The sequence below is a fragment of the Macrobrachium nipponense genome, chromosome 9 (assembly GCF_015104395.2).
Source record: "Macrobrachium nipponense isolate FS-2020 chromosome 9, ASM1510439v2, whole genome shotgun sequence".
Lineage (NCBI taxonomy): Eukaryota > Metazoa > Arthropoda > Malacostraca > Decapoda > Palaemonidae > Macrobrachium > Macrobrachium nipponense.
Window position 1 is genome coordinate 12,009,535 of NC_061110.1, and position 13,692 is coordinate 12,023,226.

At 35.3% G+C, this 13,692-nt stretch overlaps 1 protein-coding gene across 1 annotated transcript in view; it reads right to left on the reverse strand.

Moving 5' to 3' along the window:
* LOC135218396 (N-acetylated-alpha-linked acidic dipeptidase 2-like) overlaps positions 1 to 12,519 on the reverse strand; it is a 35,007-nt gene extending 22,488 nt beyond the window's left edge. The window contains exons 1-2 of the mRNA XM_064254694.1: positions 12,362 to 12,519; positions 2,692 to 2,834 (exon numbers count right to left, since the gene is read on the reverse strand). Coding sequence (XP_064110764.1) covers positions 2,692 to 2,834 — 143 coding nt within the window. The 5' untranslated portion in view covers positions 12,362 to 12,519. The remainder of the gene's footprint in view (positions 1 to 2,691; positions 2,835 to 12,361) is intronic.
* Positions 12,520 to 13,692: the final 1,173 nt, after the last annotated feature.

Here is a 13,692-nt window from a genome sequence, read left to right on the forward strand (position 1 = left end):
GACACGAGTGTGTGGCAGTGTAGCCAGTCCTCTGTTTTGTTTATCTTTCACTCAGTATGGGAGCGCTGCCCTGAATCTTTCGTCTGCATTTTGGTAACACTAAAAGACACATGTAAGGATCACGAAGGCTCTCAAGGGGGAAGAACGACGTCAGCCGGTCCACCTTTTCATTTTGGCTATTTTACCAAGTTATTAAGAACAAATTATTATCTATCCCTTGAAAGGGATCTAGTCAAGGGATCTAGTCCAGAGATCTAGTCCAGGAGTTTTGAAGACTAGGTAAATTAACCAAGTCCAGGAGACTAGGCCTGGTAGAAATTTGGCATGATGTAATGGGTAATAAAGAAACAAGCTGAGTACCTGGAATTTTCTTCAATACCCCTAAAATGGAAATCAACACTTCAACTGCCTCCCAGTGGGAAGACATCACCTGGCCTCATCAGTAATAAGACCCATACACACAAGGAATATCATGTCATAGCAGGTAGGACAGACCTACCCTAATTCCCAGGCAGCGTAAAGGTCATTAGTCGTCTTCATACCCACCGTGTCAGCTATGACACAGTACCATTCTCCGACTCCTGTCTTCAGGCAAGAAGACTGACAACAGTGAATATGTATAGTAGTACCTAGTATTATTATTCTCGTATCGTAATGTCATGGTGGGGAAAAATCCTCCCGCGACAATATAACGAGAAACCGGAAACATAGATACAATTTAATAATAATTTCAACAATGAAGGCAGATTATCCCAATTATTGACTCATTATCATTCGAATGGCGATACTAGAGATTTGACAGACGAATTATATGATGAATAAATTGCATCTGGGTAGAGAGAGAGAGAGAGAGAGAGAGGAGGGGGAATGTTAAAAAGAGAGAAAAGATGAATGAGAGAGAAAAAAAGATGAATGAGAGAGAGAGAGAGACAGGAAGAGGAATGTTAGAGAGAGAGAGAGAGAGAGAGAGAGAGGAAGTTAGAGAGAGAAGAAGAGAGAAAGAGAGACAAGAACAAAAAAAAAGAATGAAGAGAGAGAGAGAGACGATGATGAGAGAGACAGAAGAGGAATGTCTTAGAGAGAGAGAGAGAGAGAGTAATATTAAGTAACAATGTTCGCCCGTCACCCACTGACCACTTTTTTTTGGGGGGCATAACAAAAGAACAGGTGAACAAAAGAACATAGAGAACGGATCAACAAAGAATCTAAGATTCAATAGCAACCTGCAATATTGCAAAGGCAACGTCTGTCCTCATGGATAATAATTACTGTGAGATTTTGAGTCTCTCTATCTCTCTCTCACTCTGATACACACACACACACACACACACACACACACACATATATATATATATATATATATATAATCTATATATATATATGTATATATATATATATATATATATATATACAGTATCAACAAAACACCACTGCATATTACCTGAGAAATTTCTTAAGCAATACTCATGACTATCATGAAAGCAAGTTCTGGTCTTGCACAGTCACAAAAGAAATATTTTCATCAAAGCCATGGGAGCATTACATTCTACCATCATTATCCTTCAAAGACTACATTTATCCCACAGGATTCAGCTTTCACAAGTCCTAGTACAGTTCACAGACATGAAGCAGAAATCTCGGCAAAGAGAACAACGGAACAGCCGATGTGATACCCCGGTCTAGCCCAGACCTGGGGTATGACAACAAGGATAAACGAAATGGTTAAAAGATTTTCCGTCTTAGGTTTAACTTTAGGGGGGGACTTTCTCTATTAGGAAGGGTCTAACTGACCAACTACATTGTTGCTGAATTTTTAGACATATACCTAAAAATATATTTGTCTAGGCTGCATAGTAAAGGCCTTTTATACTTTCGTTGGAACTAGGTTAGGTTAGGTAATACTAAAAATCGTTTAGGTTAAATATTATGAAACGTAATTTCTGGCTAAGTAAACCTAGAATCGATTCGGCAATGAAAGTTAGGTCATGTTAGGAAAACTTAACTAAGGTTAGGTTAGGTTAGCTTAGGTAAAACTAAAACGCATTTAGATTCAATAATATAGAACGTAATTTCAGGTTAAGTAAGATAAGCCTAGAATAGATTCGGCAATGAAAGTTAGGTCATGTTAGGGAAACTTAACTAAGGTTAGGTTAGGTTACGTTGGTTAGATTAGGTAAAACTGAAAAGTTTTTAGGTTAAATAATATGAAACGTAATTTCAGGCCAAATAAGGTAACCCTAGAATAGATCCAGCAATGAAAGTCAGGTCATGTTAGGGAAACTTAACTAAGGTTAGGTTAGGTAAAACTGAAAAGTTTTTAGGTTAAATAATATGAAACGTAATTTCAGGCCAAATAAGGTAACCCTAGAATAGATCCAGCAATGAAAGTCAGGTCATGTTAGGGAAACTTAACTAAGGTTAGGTTAGGTAAAACTGAAAAGCGTTTATGTTAAATAATATGAAACATAATTTTATGCTAAGTAAGGTAAGCCTAGAATAGATCCGGCAATGAAAGTCAGGTCATGATAGTGAAACTTAACTAAGATTAGGCTAGGTTAGGTTATGTTAGTCCCCCACCCGACCAAAAGCAGACATTCCCTTTCCTGTTGCGTTTCTGGTGTCCCCAAGGAACAAAACTATGAAGAGAAGGAGAAACAACATTAATGATTGCTCGTCGTCTCATTTACGTACATTATTTTCTGCTGGTCTTCCTCCGGAATGGTCATGATTGAGGAGGATGTGGGAGTGCCAAAATGGCCGATCAGCCCACCCACCAAGAGACCCACGGCTGCCGCCAGAGCGGACATCACCACTCCCTTCTGGTTGACACTCATCTGCAGAAGAAGGAAAATGATCAAACATAAACATGGAGAAAATAGGAGAGATCCTGGTGCCTATTTGTTGGTGAATATTCTAAAAAATATCTCCTTTGCATTCACTTCTTAGGGATTTTTAGCAGTTAACATGACACTCACCATTTTGGGCCGTGAAAAAGAGAATGATTAACCAGTTACACAGGTGGAAATCTCCTGGGGCTGGTGCACTAGAAATCAATTCAGAGATTATCCACAAAAATATCAAAAGCAGTCCGTGGAAAGGTGTTTCTATGAGAACAAATTTTCTTCTAATAGAAAAACTCCGTCAGATACCATCCTCTCAAAATGAGGTCCTGTTATCAAATATATTAATGTAAGAACAACTATCCAAGTGATAAAGTTTAATATATATGGATGCATATATATATACATGTATATATATATACTATATACGTATATATATATATATAATATATATATATATATATATATATATATATATATATATATATGCATAAGCTACAAATGTCCTTCAATACCCAATTCGCTCTACCTCGGAATTAATATGATTTTGTATATGTTAACTGAAGGAAAATTCTTTAGTTGATAAAAACTTCGTCCTCTCGTGATTTCAAACCAGCGCACATAGGAGAAATCAGGACCTCAGGGACATTTTTACCGACCAGGCCAACAAGTGAGGCATAAGCTGTTACATTAGCTTAATGCATGTATATGAATCACGGTGATGAGATGAAATTCATATATAGAAAACTAATCTAAAAAAATATCCACCAGAAATTATTCTTTGTAAATTCGCATTATTCCTCTCCAGGAAGTTAGTTTCTTGTCACAGGTTTCCAGTTACCTGGAATCACAAGAGCCAGCTTTGATCAAGATGCGAATAATAAGGAAGGGTGACAATAGGTACTATACAAGATACGAGCTACAACAAGCGGAGTTCTTTACTGAACGGGTGTTTAAATCGCTTCGCTCATATGAACGGTATACAATATTCACAGGTGTGCAAAAATACCATAAACTACTGAACTGTTTATGTTCAAATCACAAAATGAAAAAATAAATTATTGTGAGCGAAATGAAGCTTAGTTATTTTATACACAAACACAAAATATATACACCAGCATATATATATATATATATAATATATATATATATATATATATATAGATATTATATATATATAATTATATACATACATATCCAATGTTGCACAAAGGAACACGTACTTGAGAATATACTTAAATCCACAGTAGAAATGTAAGTGAAGCAGGGACTTGGAACAAGTACTTTCGTAGTATATTCTACAATTTCAAGTCCACACTGAATATAGTAGAAGTTGACAGACCTTTATATACAAAAACAGAAAGAGGGGGCAGGGTTACAGTTTGTTAATCTAGTTGGCGCGTTCTTTAAGCAAAAAAGATAAGGAAAGACGATCAAAGTATAATCCAGGATGGACATTTAAAATCCTTCTTGACATGGCTTTAATAAAAATGGACTCCAACTGATTCCTTTTTCGGTGGATCTTTGGCCCTGCAGATTATCGCTGAATTATCCAGTTAAAAACATGGCCTGGCTTAAGACAATGATCCGCACTGCCATTATTTGTTAATCCTCTTGATATGGCATCTTTGTGCTAAGAGCATTTTACCTTTAGTTCTTTTGAAGTTTGCCCAATATAAATCTTAATTACATTCTTTACAAGGAATACTGTATACACTATTGTTTGAATTTGGCAGACCATTCTTAATTAGTTTATTTTTCAAAATATTAATATATATAAAATTATTGATAAAATGGGAGATTCATCAGGTTAACCTCCATATTTTTTGGAACTTTGTAAAAAGAAAGCCATAAAGACAAATTACAAAACACCCAGTATTAACCAAGAATTTAAGAATATTCTCAATGTACCATCATCCTAATATCATTCCAGCTGTACCCATTTTAAAAATAATTGTTATTAACTTAGTATTTGAATATAACAATATTTTGAGAAATAAACTAATTAAAAATAGCTCGCCAAATTCAAGCAATATTGTATACAGTATTCCTTGTAGAGAATGTAATAAGATTTATATTGGGCAATTTCCTAAGAAACTAAATGTGAGATGCCCTCAGCACAAATATGCCATAGCAAGAGAATCAACAAATATTGGCATTGCAGATCATTGGCTTAAGCCAGGCCATGCTGTTAACTGGGATAATTCAGCGATAATCTGCAGGGACAAAGATCATCGAAAAAGGAGTCCGTTGGAGTCCATTTTTATTGAAGCCACGTCAATTAGGATTTTAAATGTCCATCCTGGATTATACCTTGATCCTCTTTCCTTATCTCTTTTGCTTAAAGAGCACACCACCCAGATTAACAAACTGTAACCCCGACCCCTCTTTCTATTTTTGTATATAGGGGTCAGTCAACTTCAATTATATTCAGAGTGAACTCAAAAATGTAGAATATACTACGAAAGTACTTGTTCCAAGTCCCTGTTTCACTTACCTTTCTACCGTGGATTTAAGGATATATAAATATGTTTATATATATATATATATATATATTATATATATATATATATATATATATATATATATATGAATATGTTTTCATTGCAGTTACATTGCTATCAAGTATATTATATTTGTTTACCCTTTAGAGAATAATAATAATAATAATAATAATAATAATAATAATAATAATAATAATAATAATAATAATAATGTGACAAAAAGACGAAAATAAAATGAGAGAAGTGGAGTTACTTGCTAATGTGAGATGCCAACATGTTTCTCTCTCTCTCTCTCTCTCTCACACACACACACAAAACTTCCATCTTCTCAAGCATCTGATAGCACTGTTAACCGAAAGGAATCTCATTCACTATACGCCCAACAAACCGATGAACTTTCTATATAGGCACAACATCACAAAAAAATAAATAAATAAATAAATAAACGGGAGGTTTTCACACCTTTCCGCACCACATTTCACTCGGCGTGGAAACCAGGAAGTCATGAGTGCTAATTTAGGAAGTCTAGATTGCTAATTTGACTTCCTGAGTTCACGCTGAGTAATATCAAAGCTCTGGTGATGAATCAAATTGCCGCGATTCGAGGCAGACCTTAGATGGGAGCACGAAACAGCGAAGGCTGGTGGCGACAGCAAGAACAGATAGCATCCAATGCTCACGATGGGACAATACGTACCAATAAATAGCTATGATGGGGACAACTCCGAGTTTATGTAGCAATAAATAGCTATGATGGGGATAGCTCCGAGTTTATGTAGCAATAAATAGCTATGACAAGGCAAACCTAGGAACAGATCACATCCAGTAGTCAGATGGGGACAATTGTGAGAATACGTAACAATAAATAGCTCTGATGGGGATAACTCTGAGTTTATGTAGCAATAAATAGCTATGATGTGGATAACTCTGAGTTTATGTAGCAATAAATAGCTATGATGGGGATAACTGAGTTTATGTAGCAATAAATAGCTATGATGTGGATAACTCTGAGTTTATGTAGCAATAAATAGCTATGATGGGGATAACTCTGAGTTTAAGTAGCAATAAATAGCTATGATGTGGATAACTCTGAGTTTATGTAGCAATAAATAGCTATGACAAGGCAAAACCAGGACAACTCCGAGTTTATGTAGCAATAAATAGCTATGATGGGGACAACTCCGAGTTTATGTAGCAATAAATAGCTATGATGGGGATAACTCTGAGTTTATGTAACAATAAATAGCTATGATGGGGATAACTCTGAGTTTATGTAGCAATAAATAGCTATGAAGGGGACAACTCCGAGTTTATGTAGCAATAAATAGCTATGATGGGGATAGCTCTGAGTTTATGTAGCAATAAATAGCTATGATGGGGACAACTCCGAGTTTAAGTAGCAATAAAAAGCTATGATGGGGATGAGTTTATGTAGCAATAAATAGCTATGATGGGGATAACTCTGAGTTTCTGTAGCAATAAATAGCTACGATGGGGATAGCTCTGAGTTTATGTAGCAATAAATAGCTATGATGGAGATAACTCTGAATTTATGTATCAATAAATAGCTATGATGGGGACAACTTTGAGATTATGTATCAATAAATAGCTATGATGGGGATAACTCTGAGTTTATGTAGCAATAAAAAGCTATGATGGGGATAACTCTGAGTTTATGTAACAATAAATAGCTATGATGGGGATAACTCTGAGTTTATGTAGCAATAAATAGCTACGACAAGGCAAGGCTAAGAATAGATAACATCCAGTAGTCATGATGGGGACAATTGTGAGAATACACAGCAATAAACAACTGTGATGGGGACAACTCTGAGAGTATGTAGCAACAAATAGCTACGACAAGGCAAAACTAAGAATAACTAATATCCAGTAGTCATGATGGTGACAAGTGAGAATACTGAGCAATAAGTAGCCAAGATAGGGAGCAACTCTGAAAGCAGACAGCACTAAGTAGCCATGATGCGGACCTGACTGAGAATACGTTACACCAAGTATAGACATAACGCGGAACAAAACTGAGAATAAAAAAAAAATTGCAAACATCTGCCAAGACTTTAGTGAAAGAAAAACAATAATGAGGCATGTCCAGAGAATAAATATTGGATCCATCGTGGAAGAAAGTGTCGAAACAGCCGTGACTCAAATCAAAACAAAACGATCGAGTTCTGCGTCTGGGAAAGCGTTTCTTGTCATCAATACCACGAGAGACATTGCTGATTGAATGATAAGACACCAATTTTACGCCAGCGAGCCTGCTCGGGCATATGGCTTACTTAATGACACATTAATTCTTTCGCAATTGACCTTTGTCTCTTTTTTTTTTAAGATGAGAGTTTATGCTCCAAGTTCTTCTCCATCCACACCGCACTAGGTTTTTTTTATTATTATTCATAAAGATTTCTGGCACTGAGCCAAGCACTGGGGCAACTAAGGCGATTCAGCGCTGAAACGGAAATTGAGAGTAAAAGGTTTGAAAGGTGTAACAGGAGGAAAACCTCAAAGCAGTTGCACTAATGAATCATTACGAGAGGGTGGACAGTAAGATGGAAGAAGGAGAATATGAACGGAGGTACAGTAAAAGGAGTGAAAATAATTGCAAAGAACCTTAAAGAAATGCCTACGTTGCACCGAATGGGGTACACTGATGGCACTAACCCCCCACGGGGCACTGCGACTAGGGTTCGAGCAGCATCGAGGGCAATGAATGACCGGTAAATGGGTCACTTAATTCAGTTATTTCAAAGGTCATCGATCTACTACTTTGGTAACGCTAGTCATTGCTGAGCTATCAGGATGGTAACAACATGTAATACATTCTAATGATTATATATTTATATTAATATATATATATACTATATAAATATATATATATATATATAATCTATATATATATATAATATATATATATATTATTATATATATATGATATATATAGATATTTATATATATATATAATATATATATAGATAGATTATTATATATATAATATATACTATATACTATATATATGCATAAACGTATTTATATAAATATAAATTAAATAATTTTGTTTATCTTTGTATAACTACTGTTATGATATTTTTATAACTAACTTTATGTACAAACACTAAAAGTAGTTATAAAAAATAAAAAATACCAAAAGTATTATATATGACATAAAAGTATATATATAAATATACATAAAAGTATTTATATACTAAATATACATAACAGTATTTATATAAATATACATAAAAGTATTTTTATAAATATACATAAAAGTATTTATATAATTATACATAAAAGTAGTTATAAAAATATACATAAAAGTATTTATATAAATGTAAATAAAAGTATTCATGTACTAAATATACATAACAGTATTTATATAAATATATACAAAAGTATTTATGTAAATATAAATAATAGTATTCATATACAAATACATAAAAGTATTTATATAAATAAACATAAAAGTAGTTATATAAATATACATGCTTCTTTTGACATCATATGCATTTTCCTCCTTCAAATAGGGATGAGGTTGCGAGACCCAACCTCTACCCGAGGAGATGTTCGAGAGGCGTATGCGCTGACGGATCTTGGCATTTCCCGTTGGTTACTTATCCAGATACCGAACAGACTAGACCGAGCGATTTGTAACTTCGAAAAAGTTATATTATCCTCAAAGTCAGCAGAGTAGGGGCCGAAATAATACATGTAGAAAATAAACAGAAAAACTAATAAAAAGGAAATGGAGTTGTGGGTTATCATAATTATTATCATTGTCATTTATACAGATTTAAATAGCTCTTGGTTTCAAACCTACTTAAGGAAACTCATTCACTAAGAATACGCGAATTTTCATTTGCAAATCAATAAACCCCGTCTATCAATTTGGCAGTACGAGTTCGCTCCACGCTGCTTGTCATATAACGTGGTTCAGATCCCACAATAAGCTGTAGGCCCGTTGCTAAGTATAACCAATTGGTTCCTGGCCAAGTGAAAATATCTAATCCTTCGGTCTGGTTAAACTAAGGTAGACTTAATTTAACAAATCAATATAACATCACACTCTAAGTTGTGAAACATATAAATTCATTCAGTGAATACTACAGTCACTGGATGGCAAACTGTTGACAGACTAGCGCCGGAGGAAGGCAAACTTTGCTATACAATCGCCCAGTTGCCAAACATAAAATTATCTAAGAGAGAGAGAGAGAAAGAGACGTACTCAATTTTTAGGGTAAGGTAACCGAGATCGAACGAAGGTAAGAAAAGGCGAGAAGGACATCAATAAACCCAAGGTGAGAGAGAGAGAGAGAGACAGACAGAGAGACAGAGAGACACAGAGAGAGAGAGAGAGAGAGAGAGAGAGAGAGAGAGAGAGAGAGAGACTAAAGTAACATAGCTCAAACGAGAGAGAAAGTGAGACAGCATTAATATAACCTTAAGGTCACGCACAGACACGACCATATAATATATATATATATATATATATATATATATATATATATATATATATATATATATATATATCAGTTACAAGGCCTCGCTTAGCAACTGGGAACACGTTTAGCATAATCCTAAAAGTCAAGGTAAGGTAGACCTACATCATCGGTGCGCATGCAAGCAGTCACTGCTTGGTACAACATGAGAATACCATTTCAAGAAGAAGAGTATAATAATAATAATAATAGCTCTTCCTTATCTAGCATGATTGTCTATTGATATTTATCTATACCTTGAAACAGACAAATGCACATTTCTGTTCTACACTATCTGTTGCAGGCACTTCATTTTCAACACTTTTTTGCCTCTAAAATAATGTTTGTCATGTGGTTTCAATCTTTTTTTCACGTCTCGTAATAGTTATTAAAAGCATCATTACAATGCACGTTCATCATACAGTTACGAGACTGGTGAAAATGAAAACATCCCAGTTACAAGACTGGTGACATTGAAAACAATGTGAAACGACGGTGCAAAGTTTTAGACGCAAATCAGTGAAGTGTTTTGAATGAAGTTCCTTCGTAGGGAGGAAATAAACACAGAACCTCTACGGCAGAACAGAACTACAATGTAGGCCTATGTGAGCGTCGTGACGTCGACTTGGTAAGGATAAGCGTACAATGAGGCTATGTGAGCGTCGTGACGTCGACTTGGTAAGGATAAGCGTACAATGTAGGTCTACGAAGCTGCTAGTATTGACGGAGCCCGGCTTCTTCTTAATAATTAATAATAAAAGATTTATCATTTTCAGCCAAACGTTTCCGTATAACTTGCTAAGCATCCACTGTAATTCTTAATCTCATAGGCCTACTTTTTACCAAATTTCAATAGATATTTCTTTCCTTGTCGGTTACTTATTCGTTTGCTCTGTTTCACGGAGCTTATAGTCAAATCAAAGGCTAAAATCACAGACGTAATATAAGGAGGCAGAAGAGGAGAAAGCCAACATATTTCCTGAGCAAGTGGGTCTGACCCCGACTGTTTTCCTTGCCGGTGGGGGCCAACCTTGGCCCTGGGGCATTTTCCTGTTCTGGCATATTAGAAAACCTCTCCCAAGTTGATTATGCAGTCATGGCCACTCATATTTTTCTTTCAAGTATATCCATGTAGTCAGATTTTTGTAGGTTACTTCCTCTATTCGCGTAGGGCTCTCTCTCTCTCTCTCTCTCTCTCTCTTTCTATCTCTAAGTACTATATCCACGGAATCAACAGGTTACTTTATTCACCTCTCTCTCTCTCTCTCTTATATATATATATATATATATATATATAGATATATATATATATATAATAAAATATATATATATATGTATGTATATATATAATATATATAGTATATATCTATATATATATATATATATATAAAACAAAAATAAAATTCAACTTCTAATTTTTTTAAAATTAAGAATTACACCACAAAATGAACCTCTTGAATAGGAGCAAACGATAACTATAACACTGTTATACCAACCTAACGCTTCAACAAACCAAACAATTAGATAAATACGAAGAATAAAAAATTTATCCATTTTCATTCGTTCAAAAACCGAGTAAATGAAGTTCGTTTTTATCAGCGTCATTTCCTGTTTCGTCACGCTTCGGTGGTTCCTAAAACGCCCACGTTGTTGTTGTCTTTGTACTTTATTTCCAAGACTTTACACTGATATTTGTTTAAATTCACGGAGTAAATCACAAGCAGTGTCATGCGTTTTCATTAACAGCAAACATACACAATGTGCAATAAAGCCTAGAAGTTATCTATAAACGCCGATACTTATTCGTCCTATAGGATGGAAATCTGCTTTATAAAACAAAATACGATAATGATTCGTTCACCTTCCATCAAACAAGCTGTGATTCGGGCGTTAATGCATATTATTAAGCTATGATAATTTAAATATTATGTAAAAAAAAACAATATTCTAAGCGAGGAATATTACAATTTATTTAACAAAACATCAAACTAGAAATAAACTTTAATATGGCACAAAAATCTAGCGTAACAAAACATTATTGGAACCACACGAAACCGTCTGAAATCAGGGCATGCTTCTGAAACACATGTGCACTGCTCCCTTAGGGCAAAGGTATAGGCAAAAGCTATTATGACGACGCTCTCTCTCTCTCTCTCTCTCTCTCTCCTCTCTCTCTCTCTCTGACCGTGTTAAACCTATCCTACCCTTTTTCAAACTTAGAAAACGGCGATCAAACTGCAAAATTATGGTAATTTGTCGTATGTACTACCGTATATATATACATATTCCCATTCAGTTCAAGTTTTTTCTCCTAGTCACGAAAAAAATATATTTCCTGCAAGCTTGCCTCATCTTTTAATGGATTTCACGCGTACGTGTAATTCACTAATCACTAATAATCGTTTTTTCAGGTAATATTGCACACGTCTTATTTCAGCTTCCCAAAGTTTAACCATTTTTTTAGGTAATTATAAAACCATAACCCTATTTATCATTATCAAAACTAAATAAATAAAAAAGTACACCATACCGTTAATTAGGCGACAACTGCTCTAAACCATCACACTATGTCGAATTTTGTTATAGCGTTCGAACTATATAAACTGAGAGGAAACAATGTTGCTGTCGTTGTCGGATACCTCTCGACTCGGCAGCACCAGAACCTAGACTGGACTCGTATAAGCGTAGCGAGAGAGAGAGAGAGAGAGAGATTCCTGCTGTATCCTTATCCTTTACCCAAGAAGTTCTCCGACCACCCTGTGTTGTGTTTTGAAAGTATTTTTCTCTTTTTCATGCATTTCTGTCAGCAGGAAGATTCCATTGCTTTTCGTCAGATTTCCCTGATTGCAGGAGTGGTCTCAAGTCTTTTAGAATAATAGAATTTCTCCTCTTCATCTCGATGCGTATCTATATGAAGCGAGCGGTAGGTTTCATTATCATAATGCACACTCTGATCGAAGTGCTTCGATTCATCCCTCCATGGAAACTGATCGAAGAATTCTGAATCAAAAGGTTCGGTCGCCTGGAATTACGATGGAATTACCCGGTATCATGGCTTTGTACTCTCGAAGGAGTTGGTTTAATTTGGTTACCTACTGACAACTATTTTCGATGTGTGTGTGTGTGCGTGTGCGTGTGTGTAAACAGAGCAACAATATCCTCATAATTAAGATGCGTACATTTAAAAAAAACACACACAGATTAAGGAAGATATAAAAAAACAACTACTTAGCAACAAAACTGCTGGATTTTAGGCCGATTAGTACTACTCTCAGTTCACCCTGTGGCTTGGTGATAATGGTTGATGATGCGTCCTTGAGTCTACTGTCATGATCTTCTTCTGTGCTAGCACTTGGCAATAGCTGGCAAATTAATTTTCGAGTGCATATGTGAAAACAGATTACATCACCAACAGTTTACATGGCCGTCCTAGTGTACCGTTTATCTATTAAGTCTTCAACCTTGAAGTTACTTCACCTACTACCTATAAGTCAGCATCACCAACATATGGTGTCGATTCTTCATGCGTATACTGGACATTTTTGATATGTAATATATTAATATCACATTATTACAAATCTCACTTTTCCTTTTAAGTTTGTCAACTTCTCTCACACATTTGCAGGCCTACATCAATATACCTTTTACCTCAATAGTAAAATTATACTAATAGAATTCACCTTCGACCAAAATTACCTCTAATTTTTAGCGAGAATCGTCCTTTGGTGCCTCACCTTAATATCAAGCAGATTCATCAAGTGTTCTGAACACTTGTCTTTAGCTCAAGGCTGCTGTATGAGGGCGGGGGGCCCTAACTCCTAAACCCCGAGCCCCACCTCTCTCTCTCTCTCTCTCTCTCTC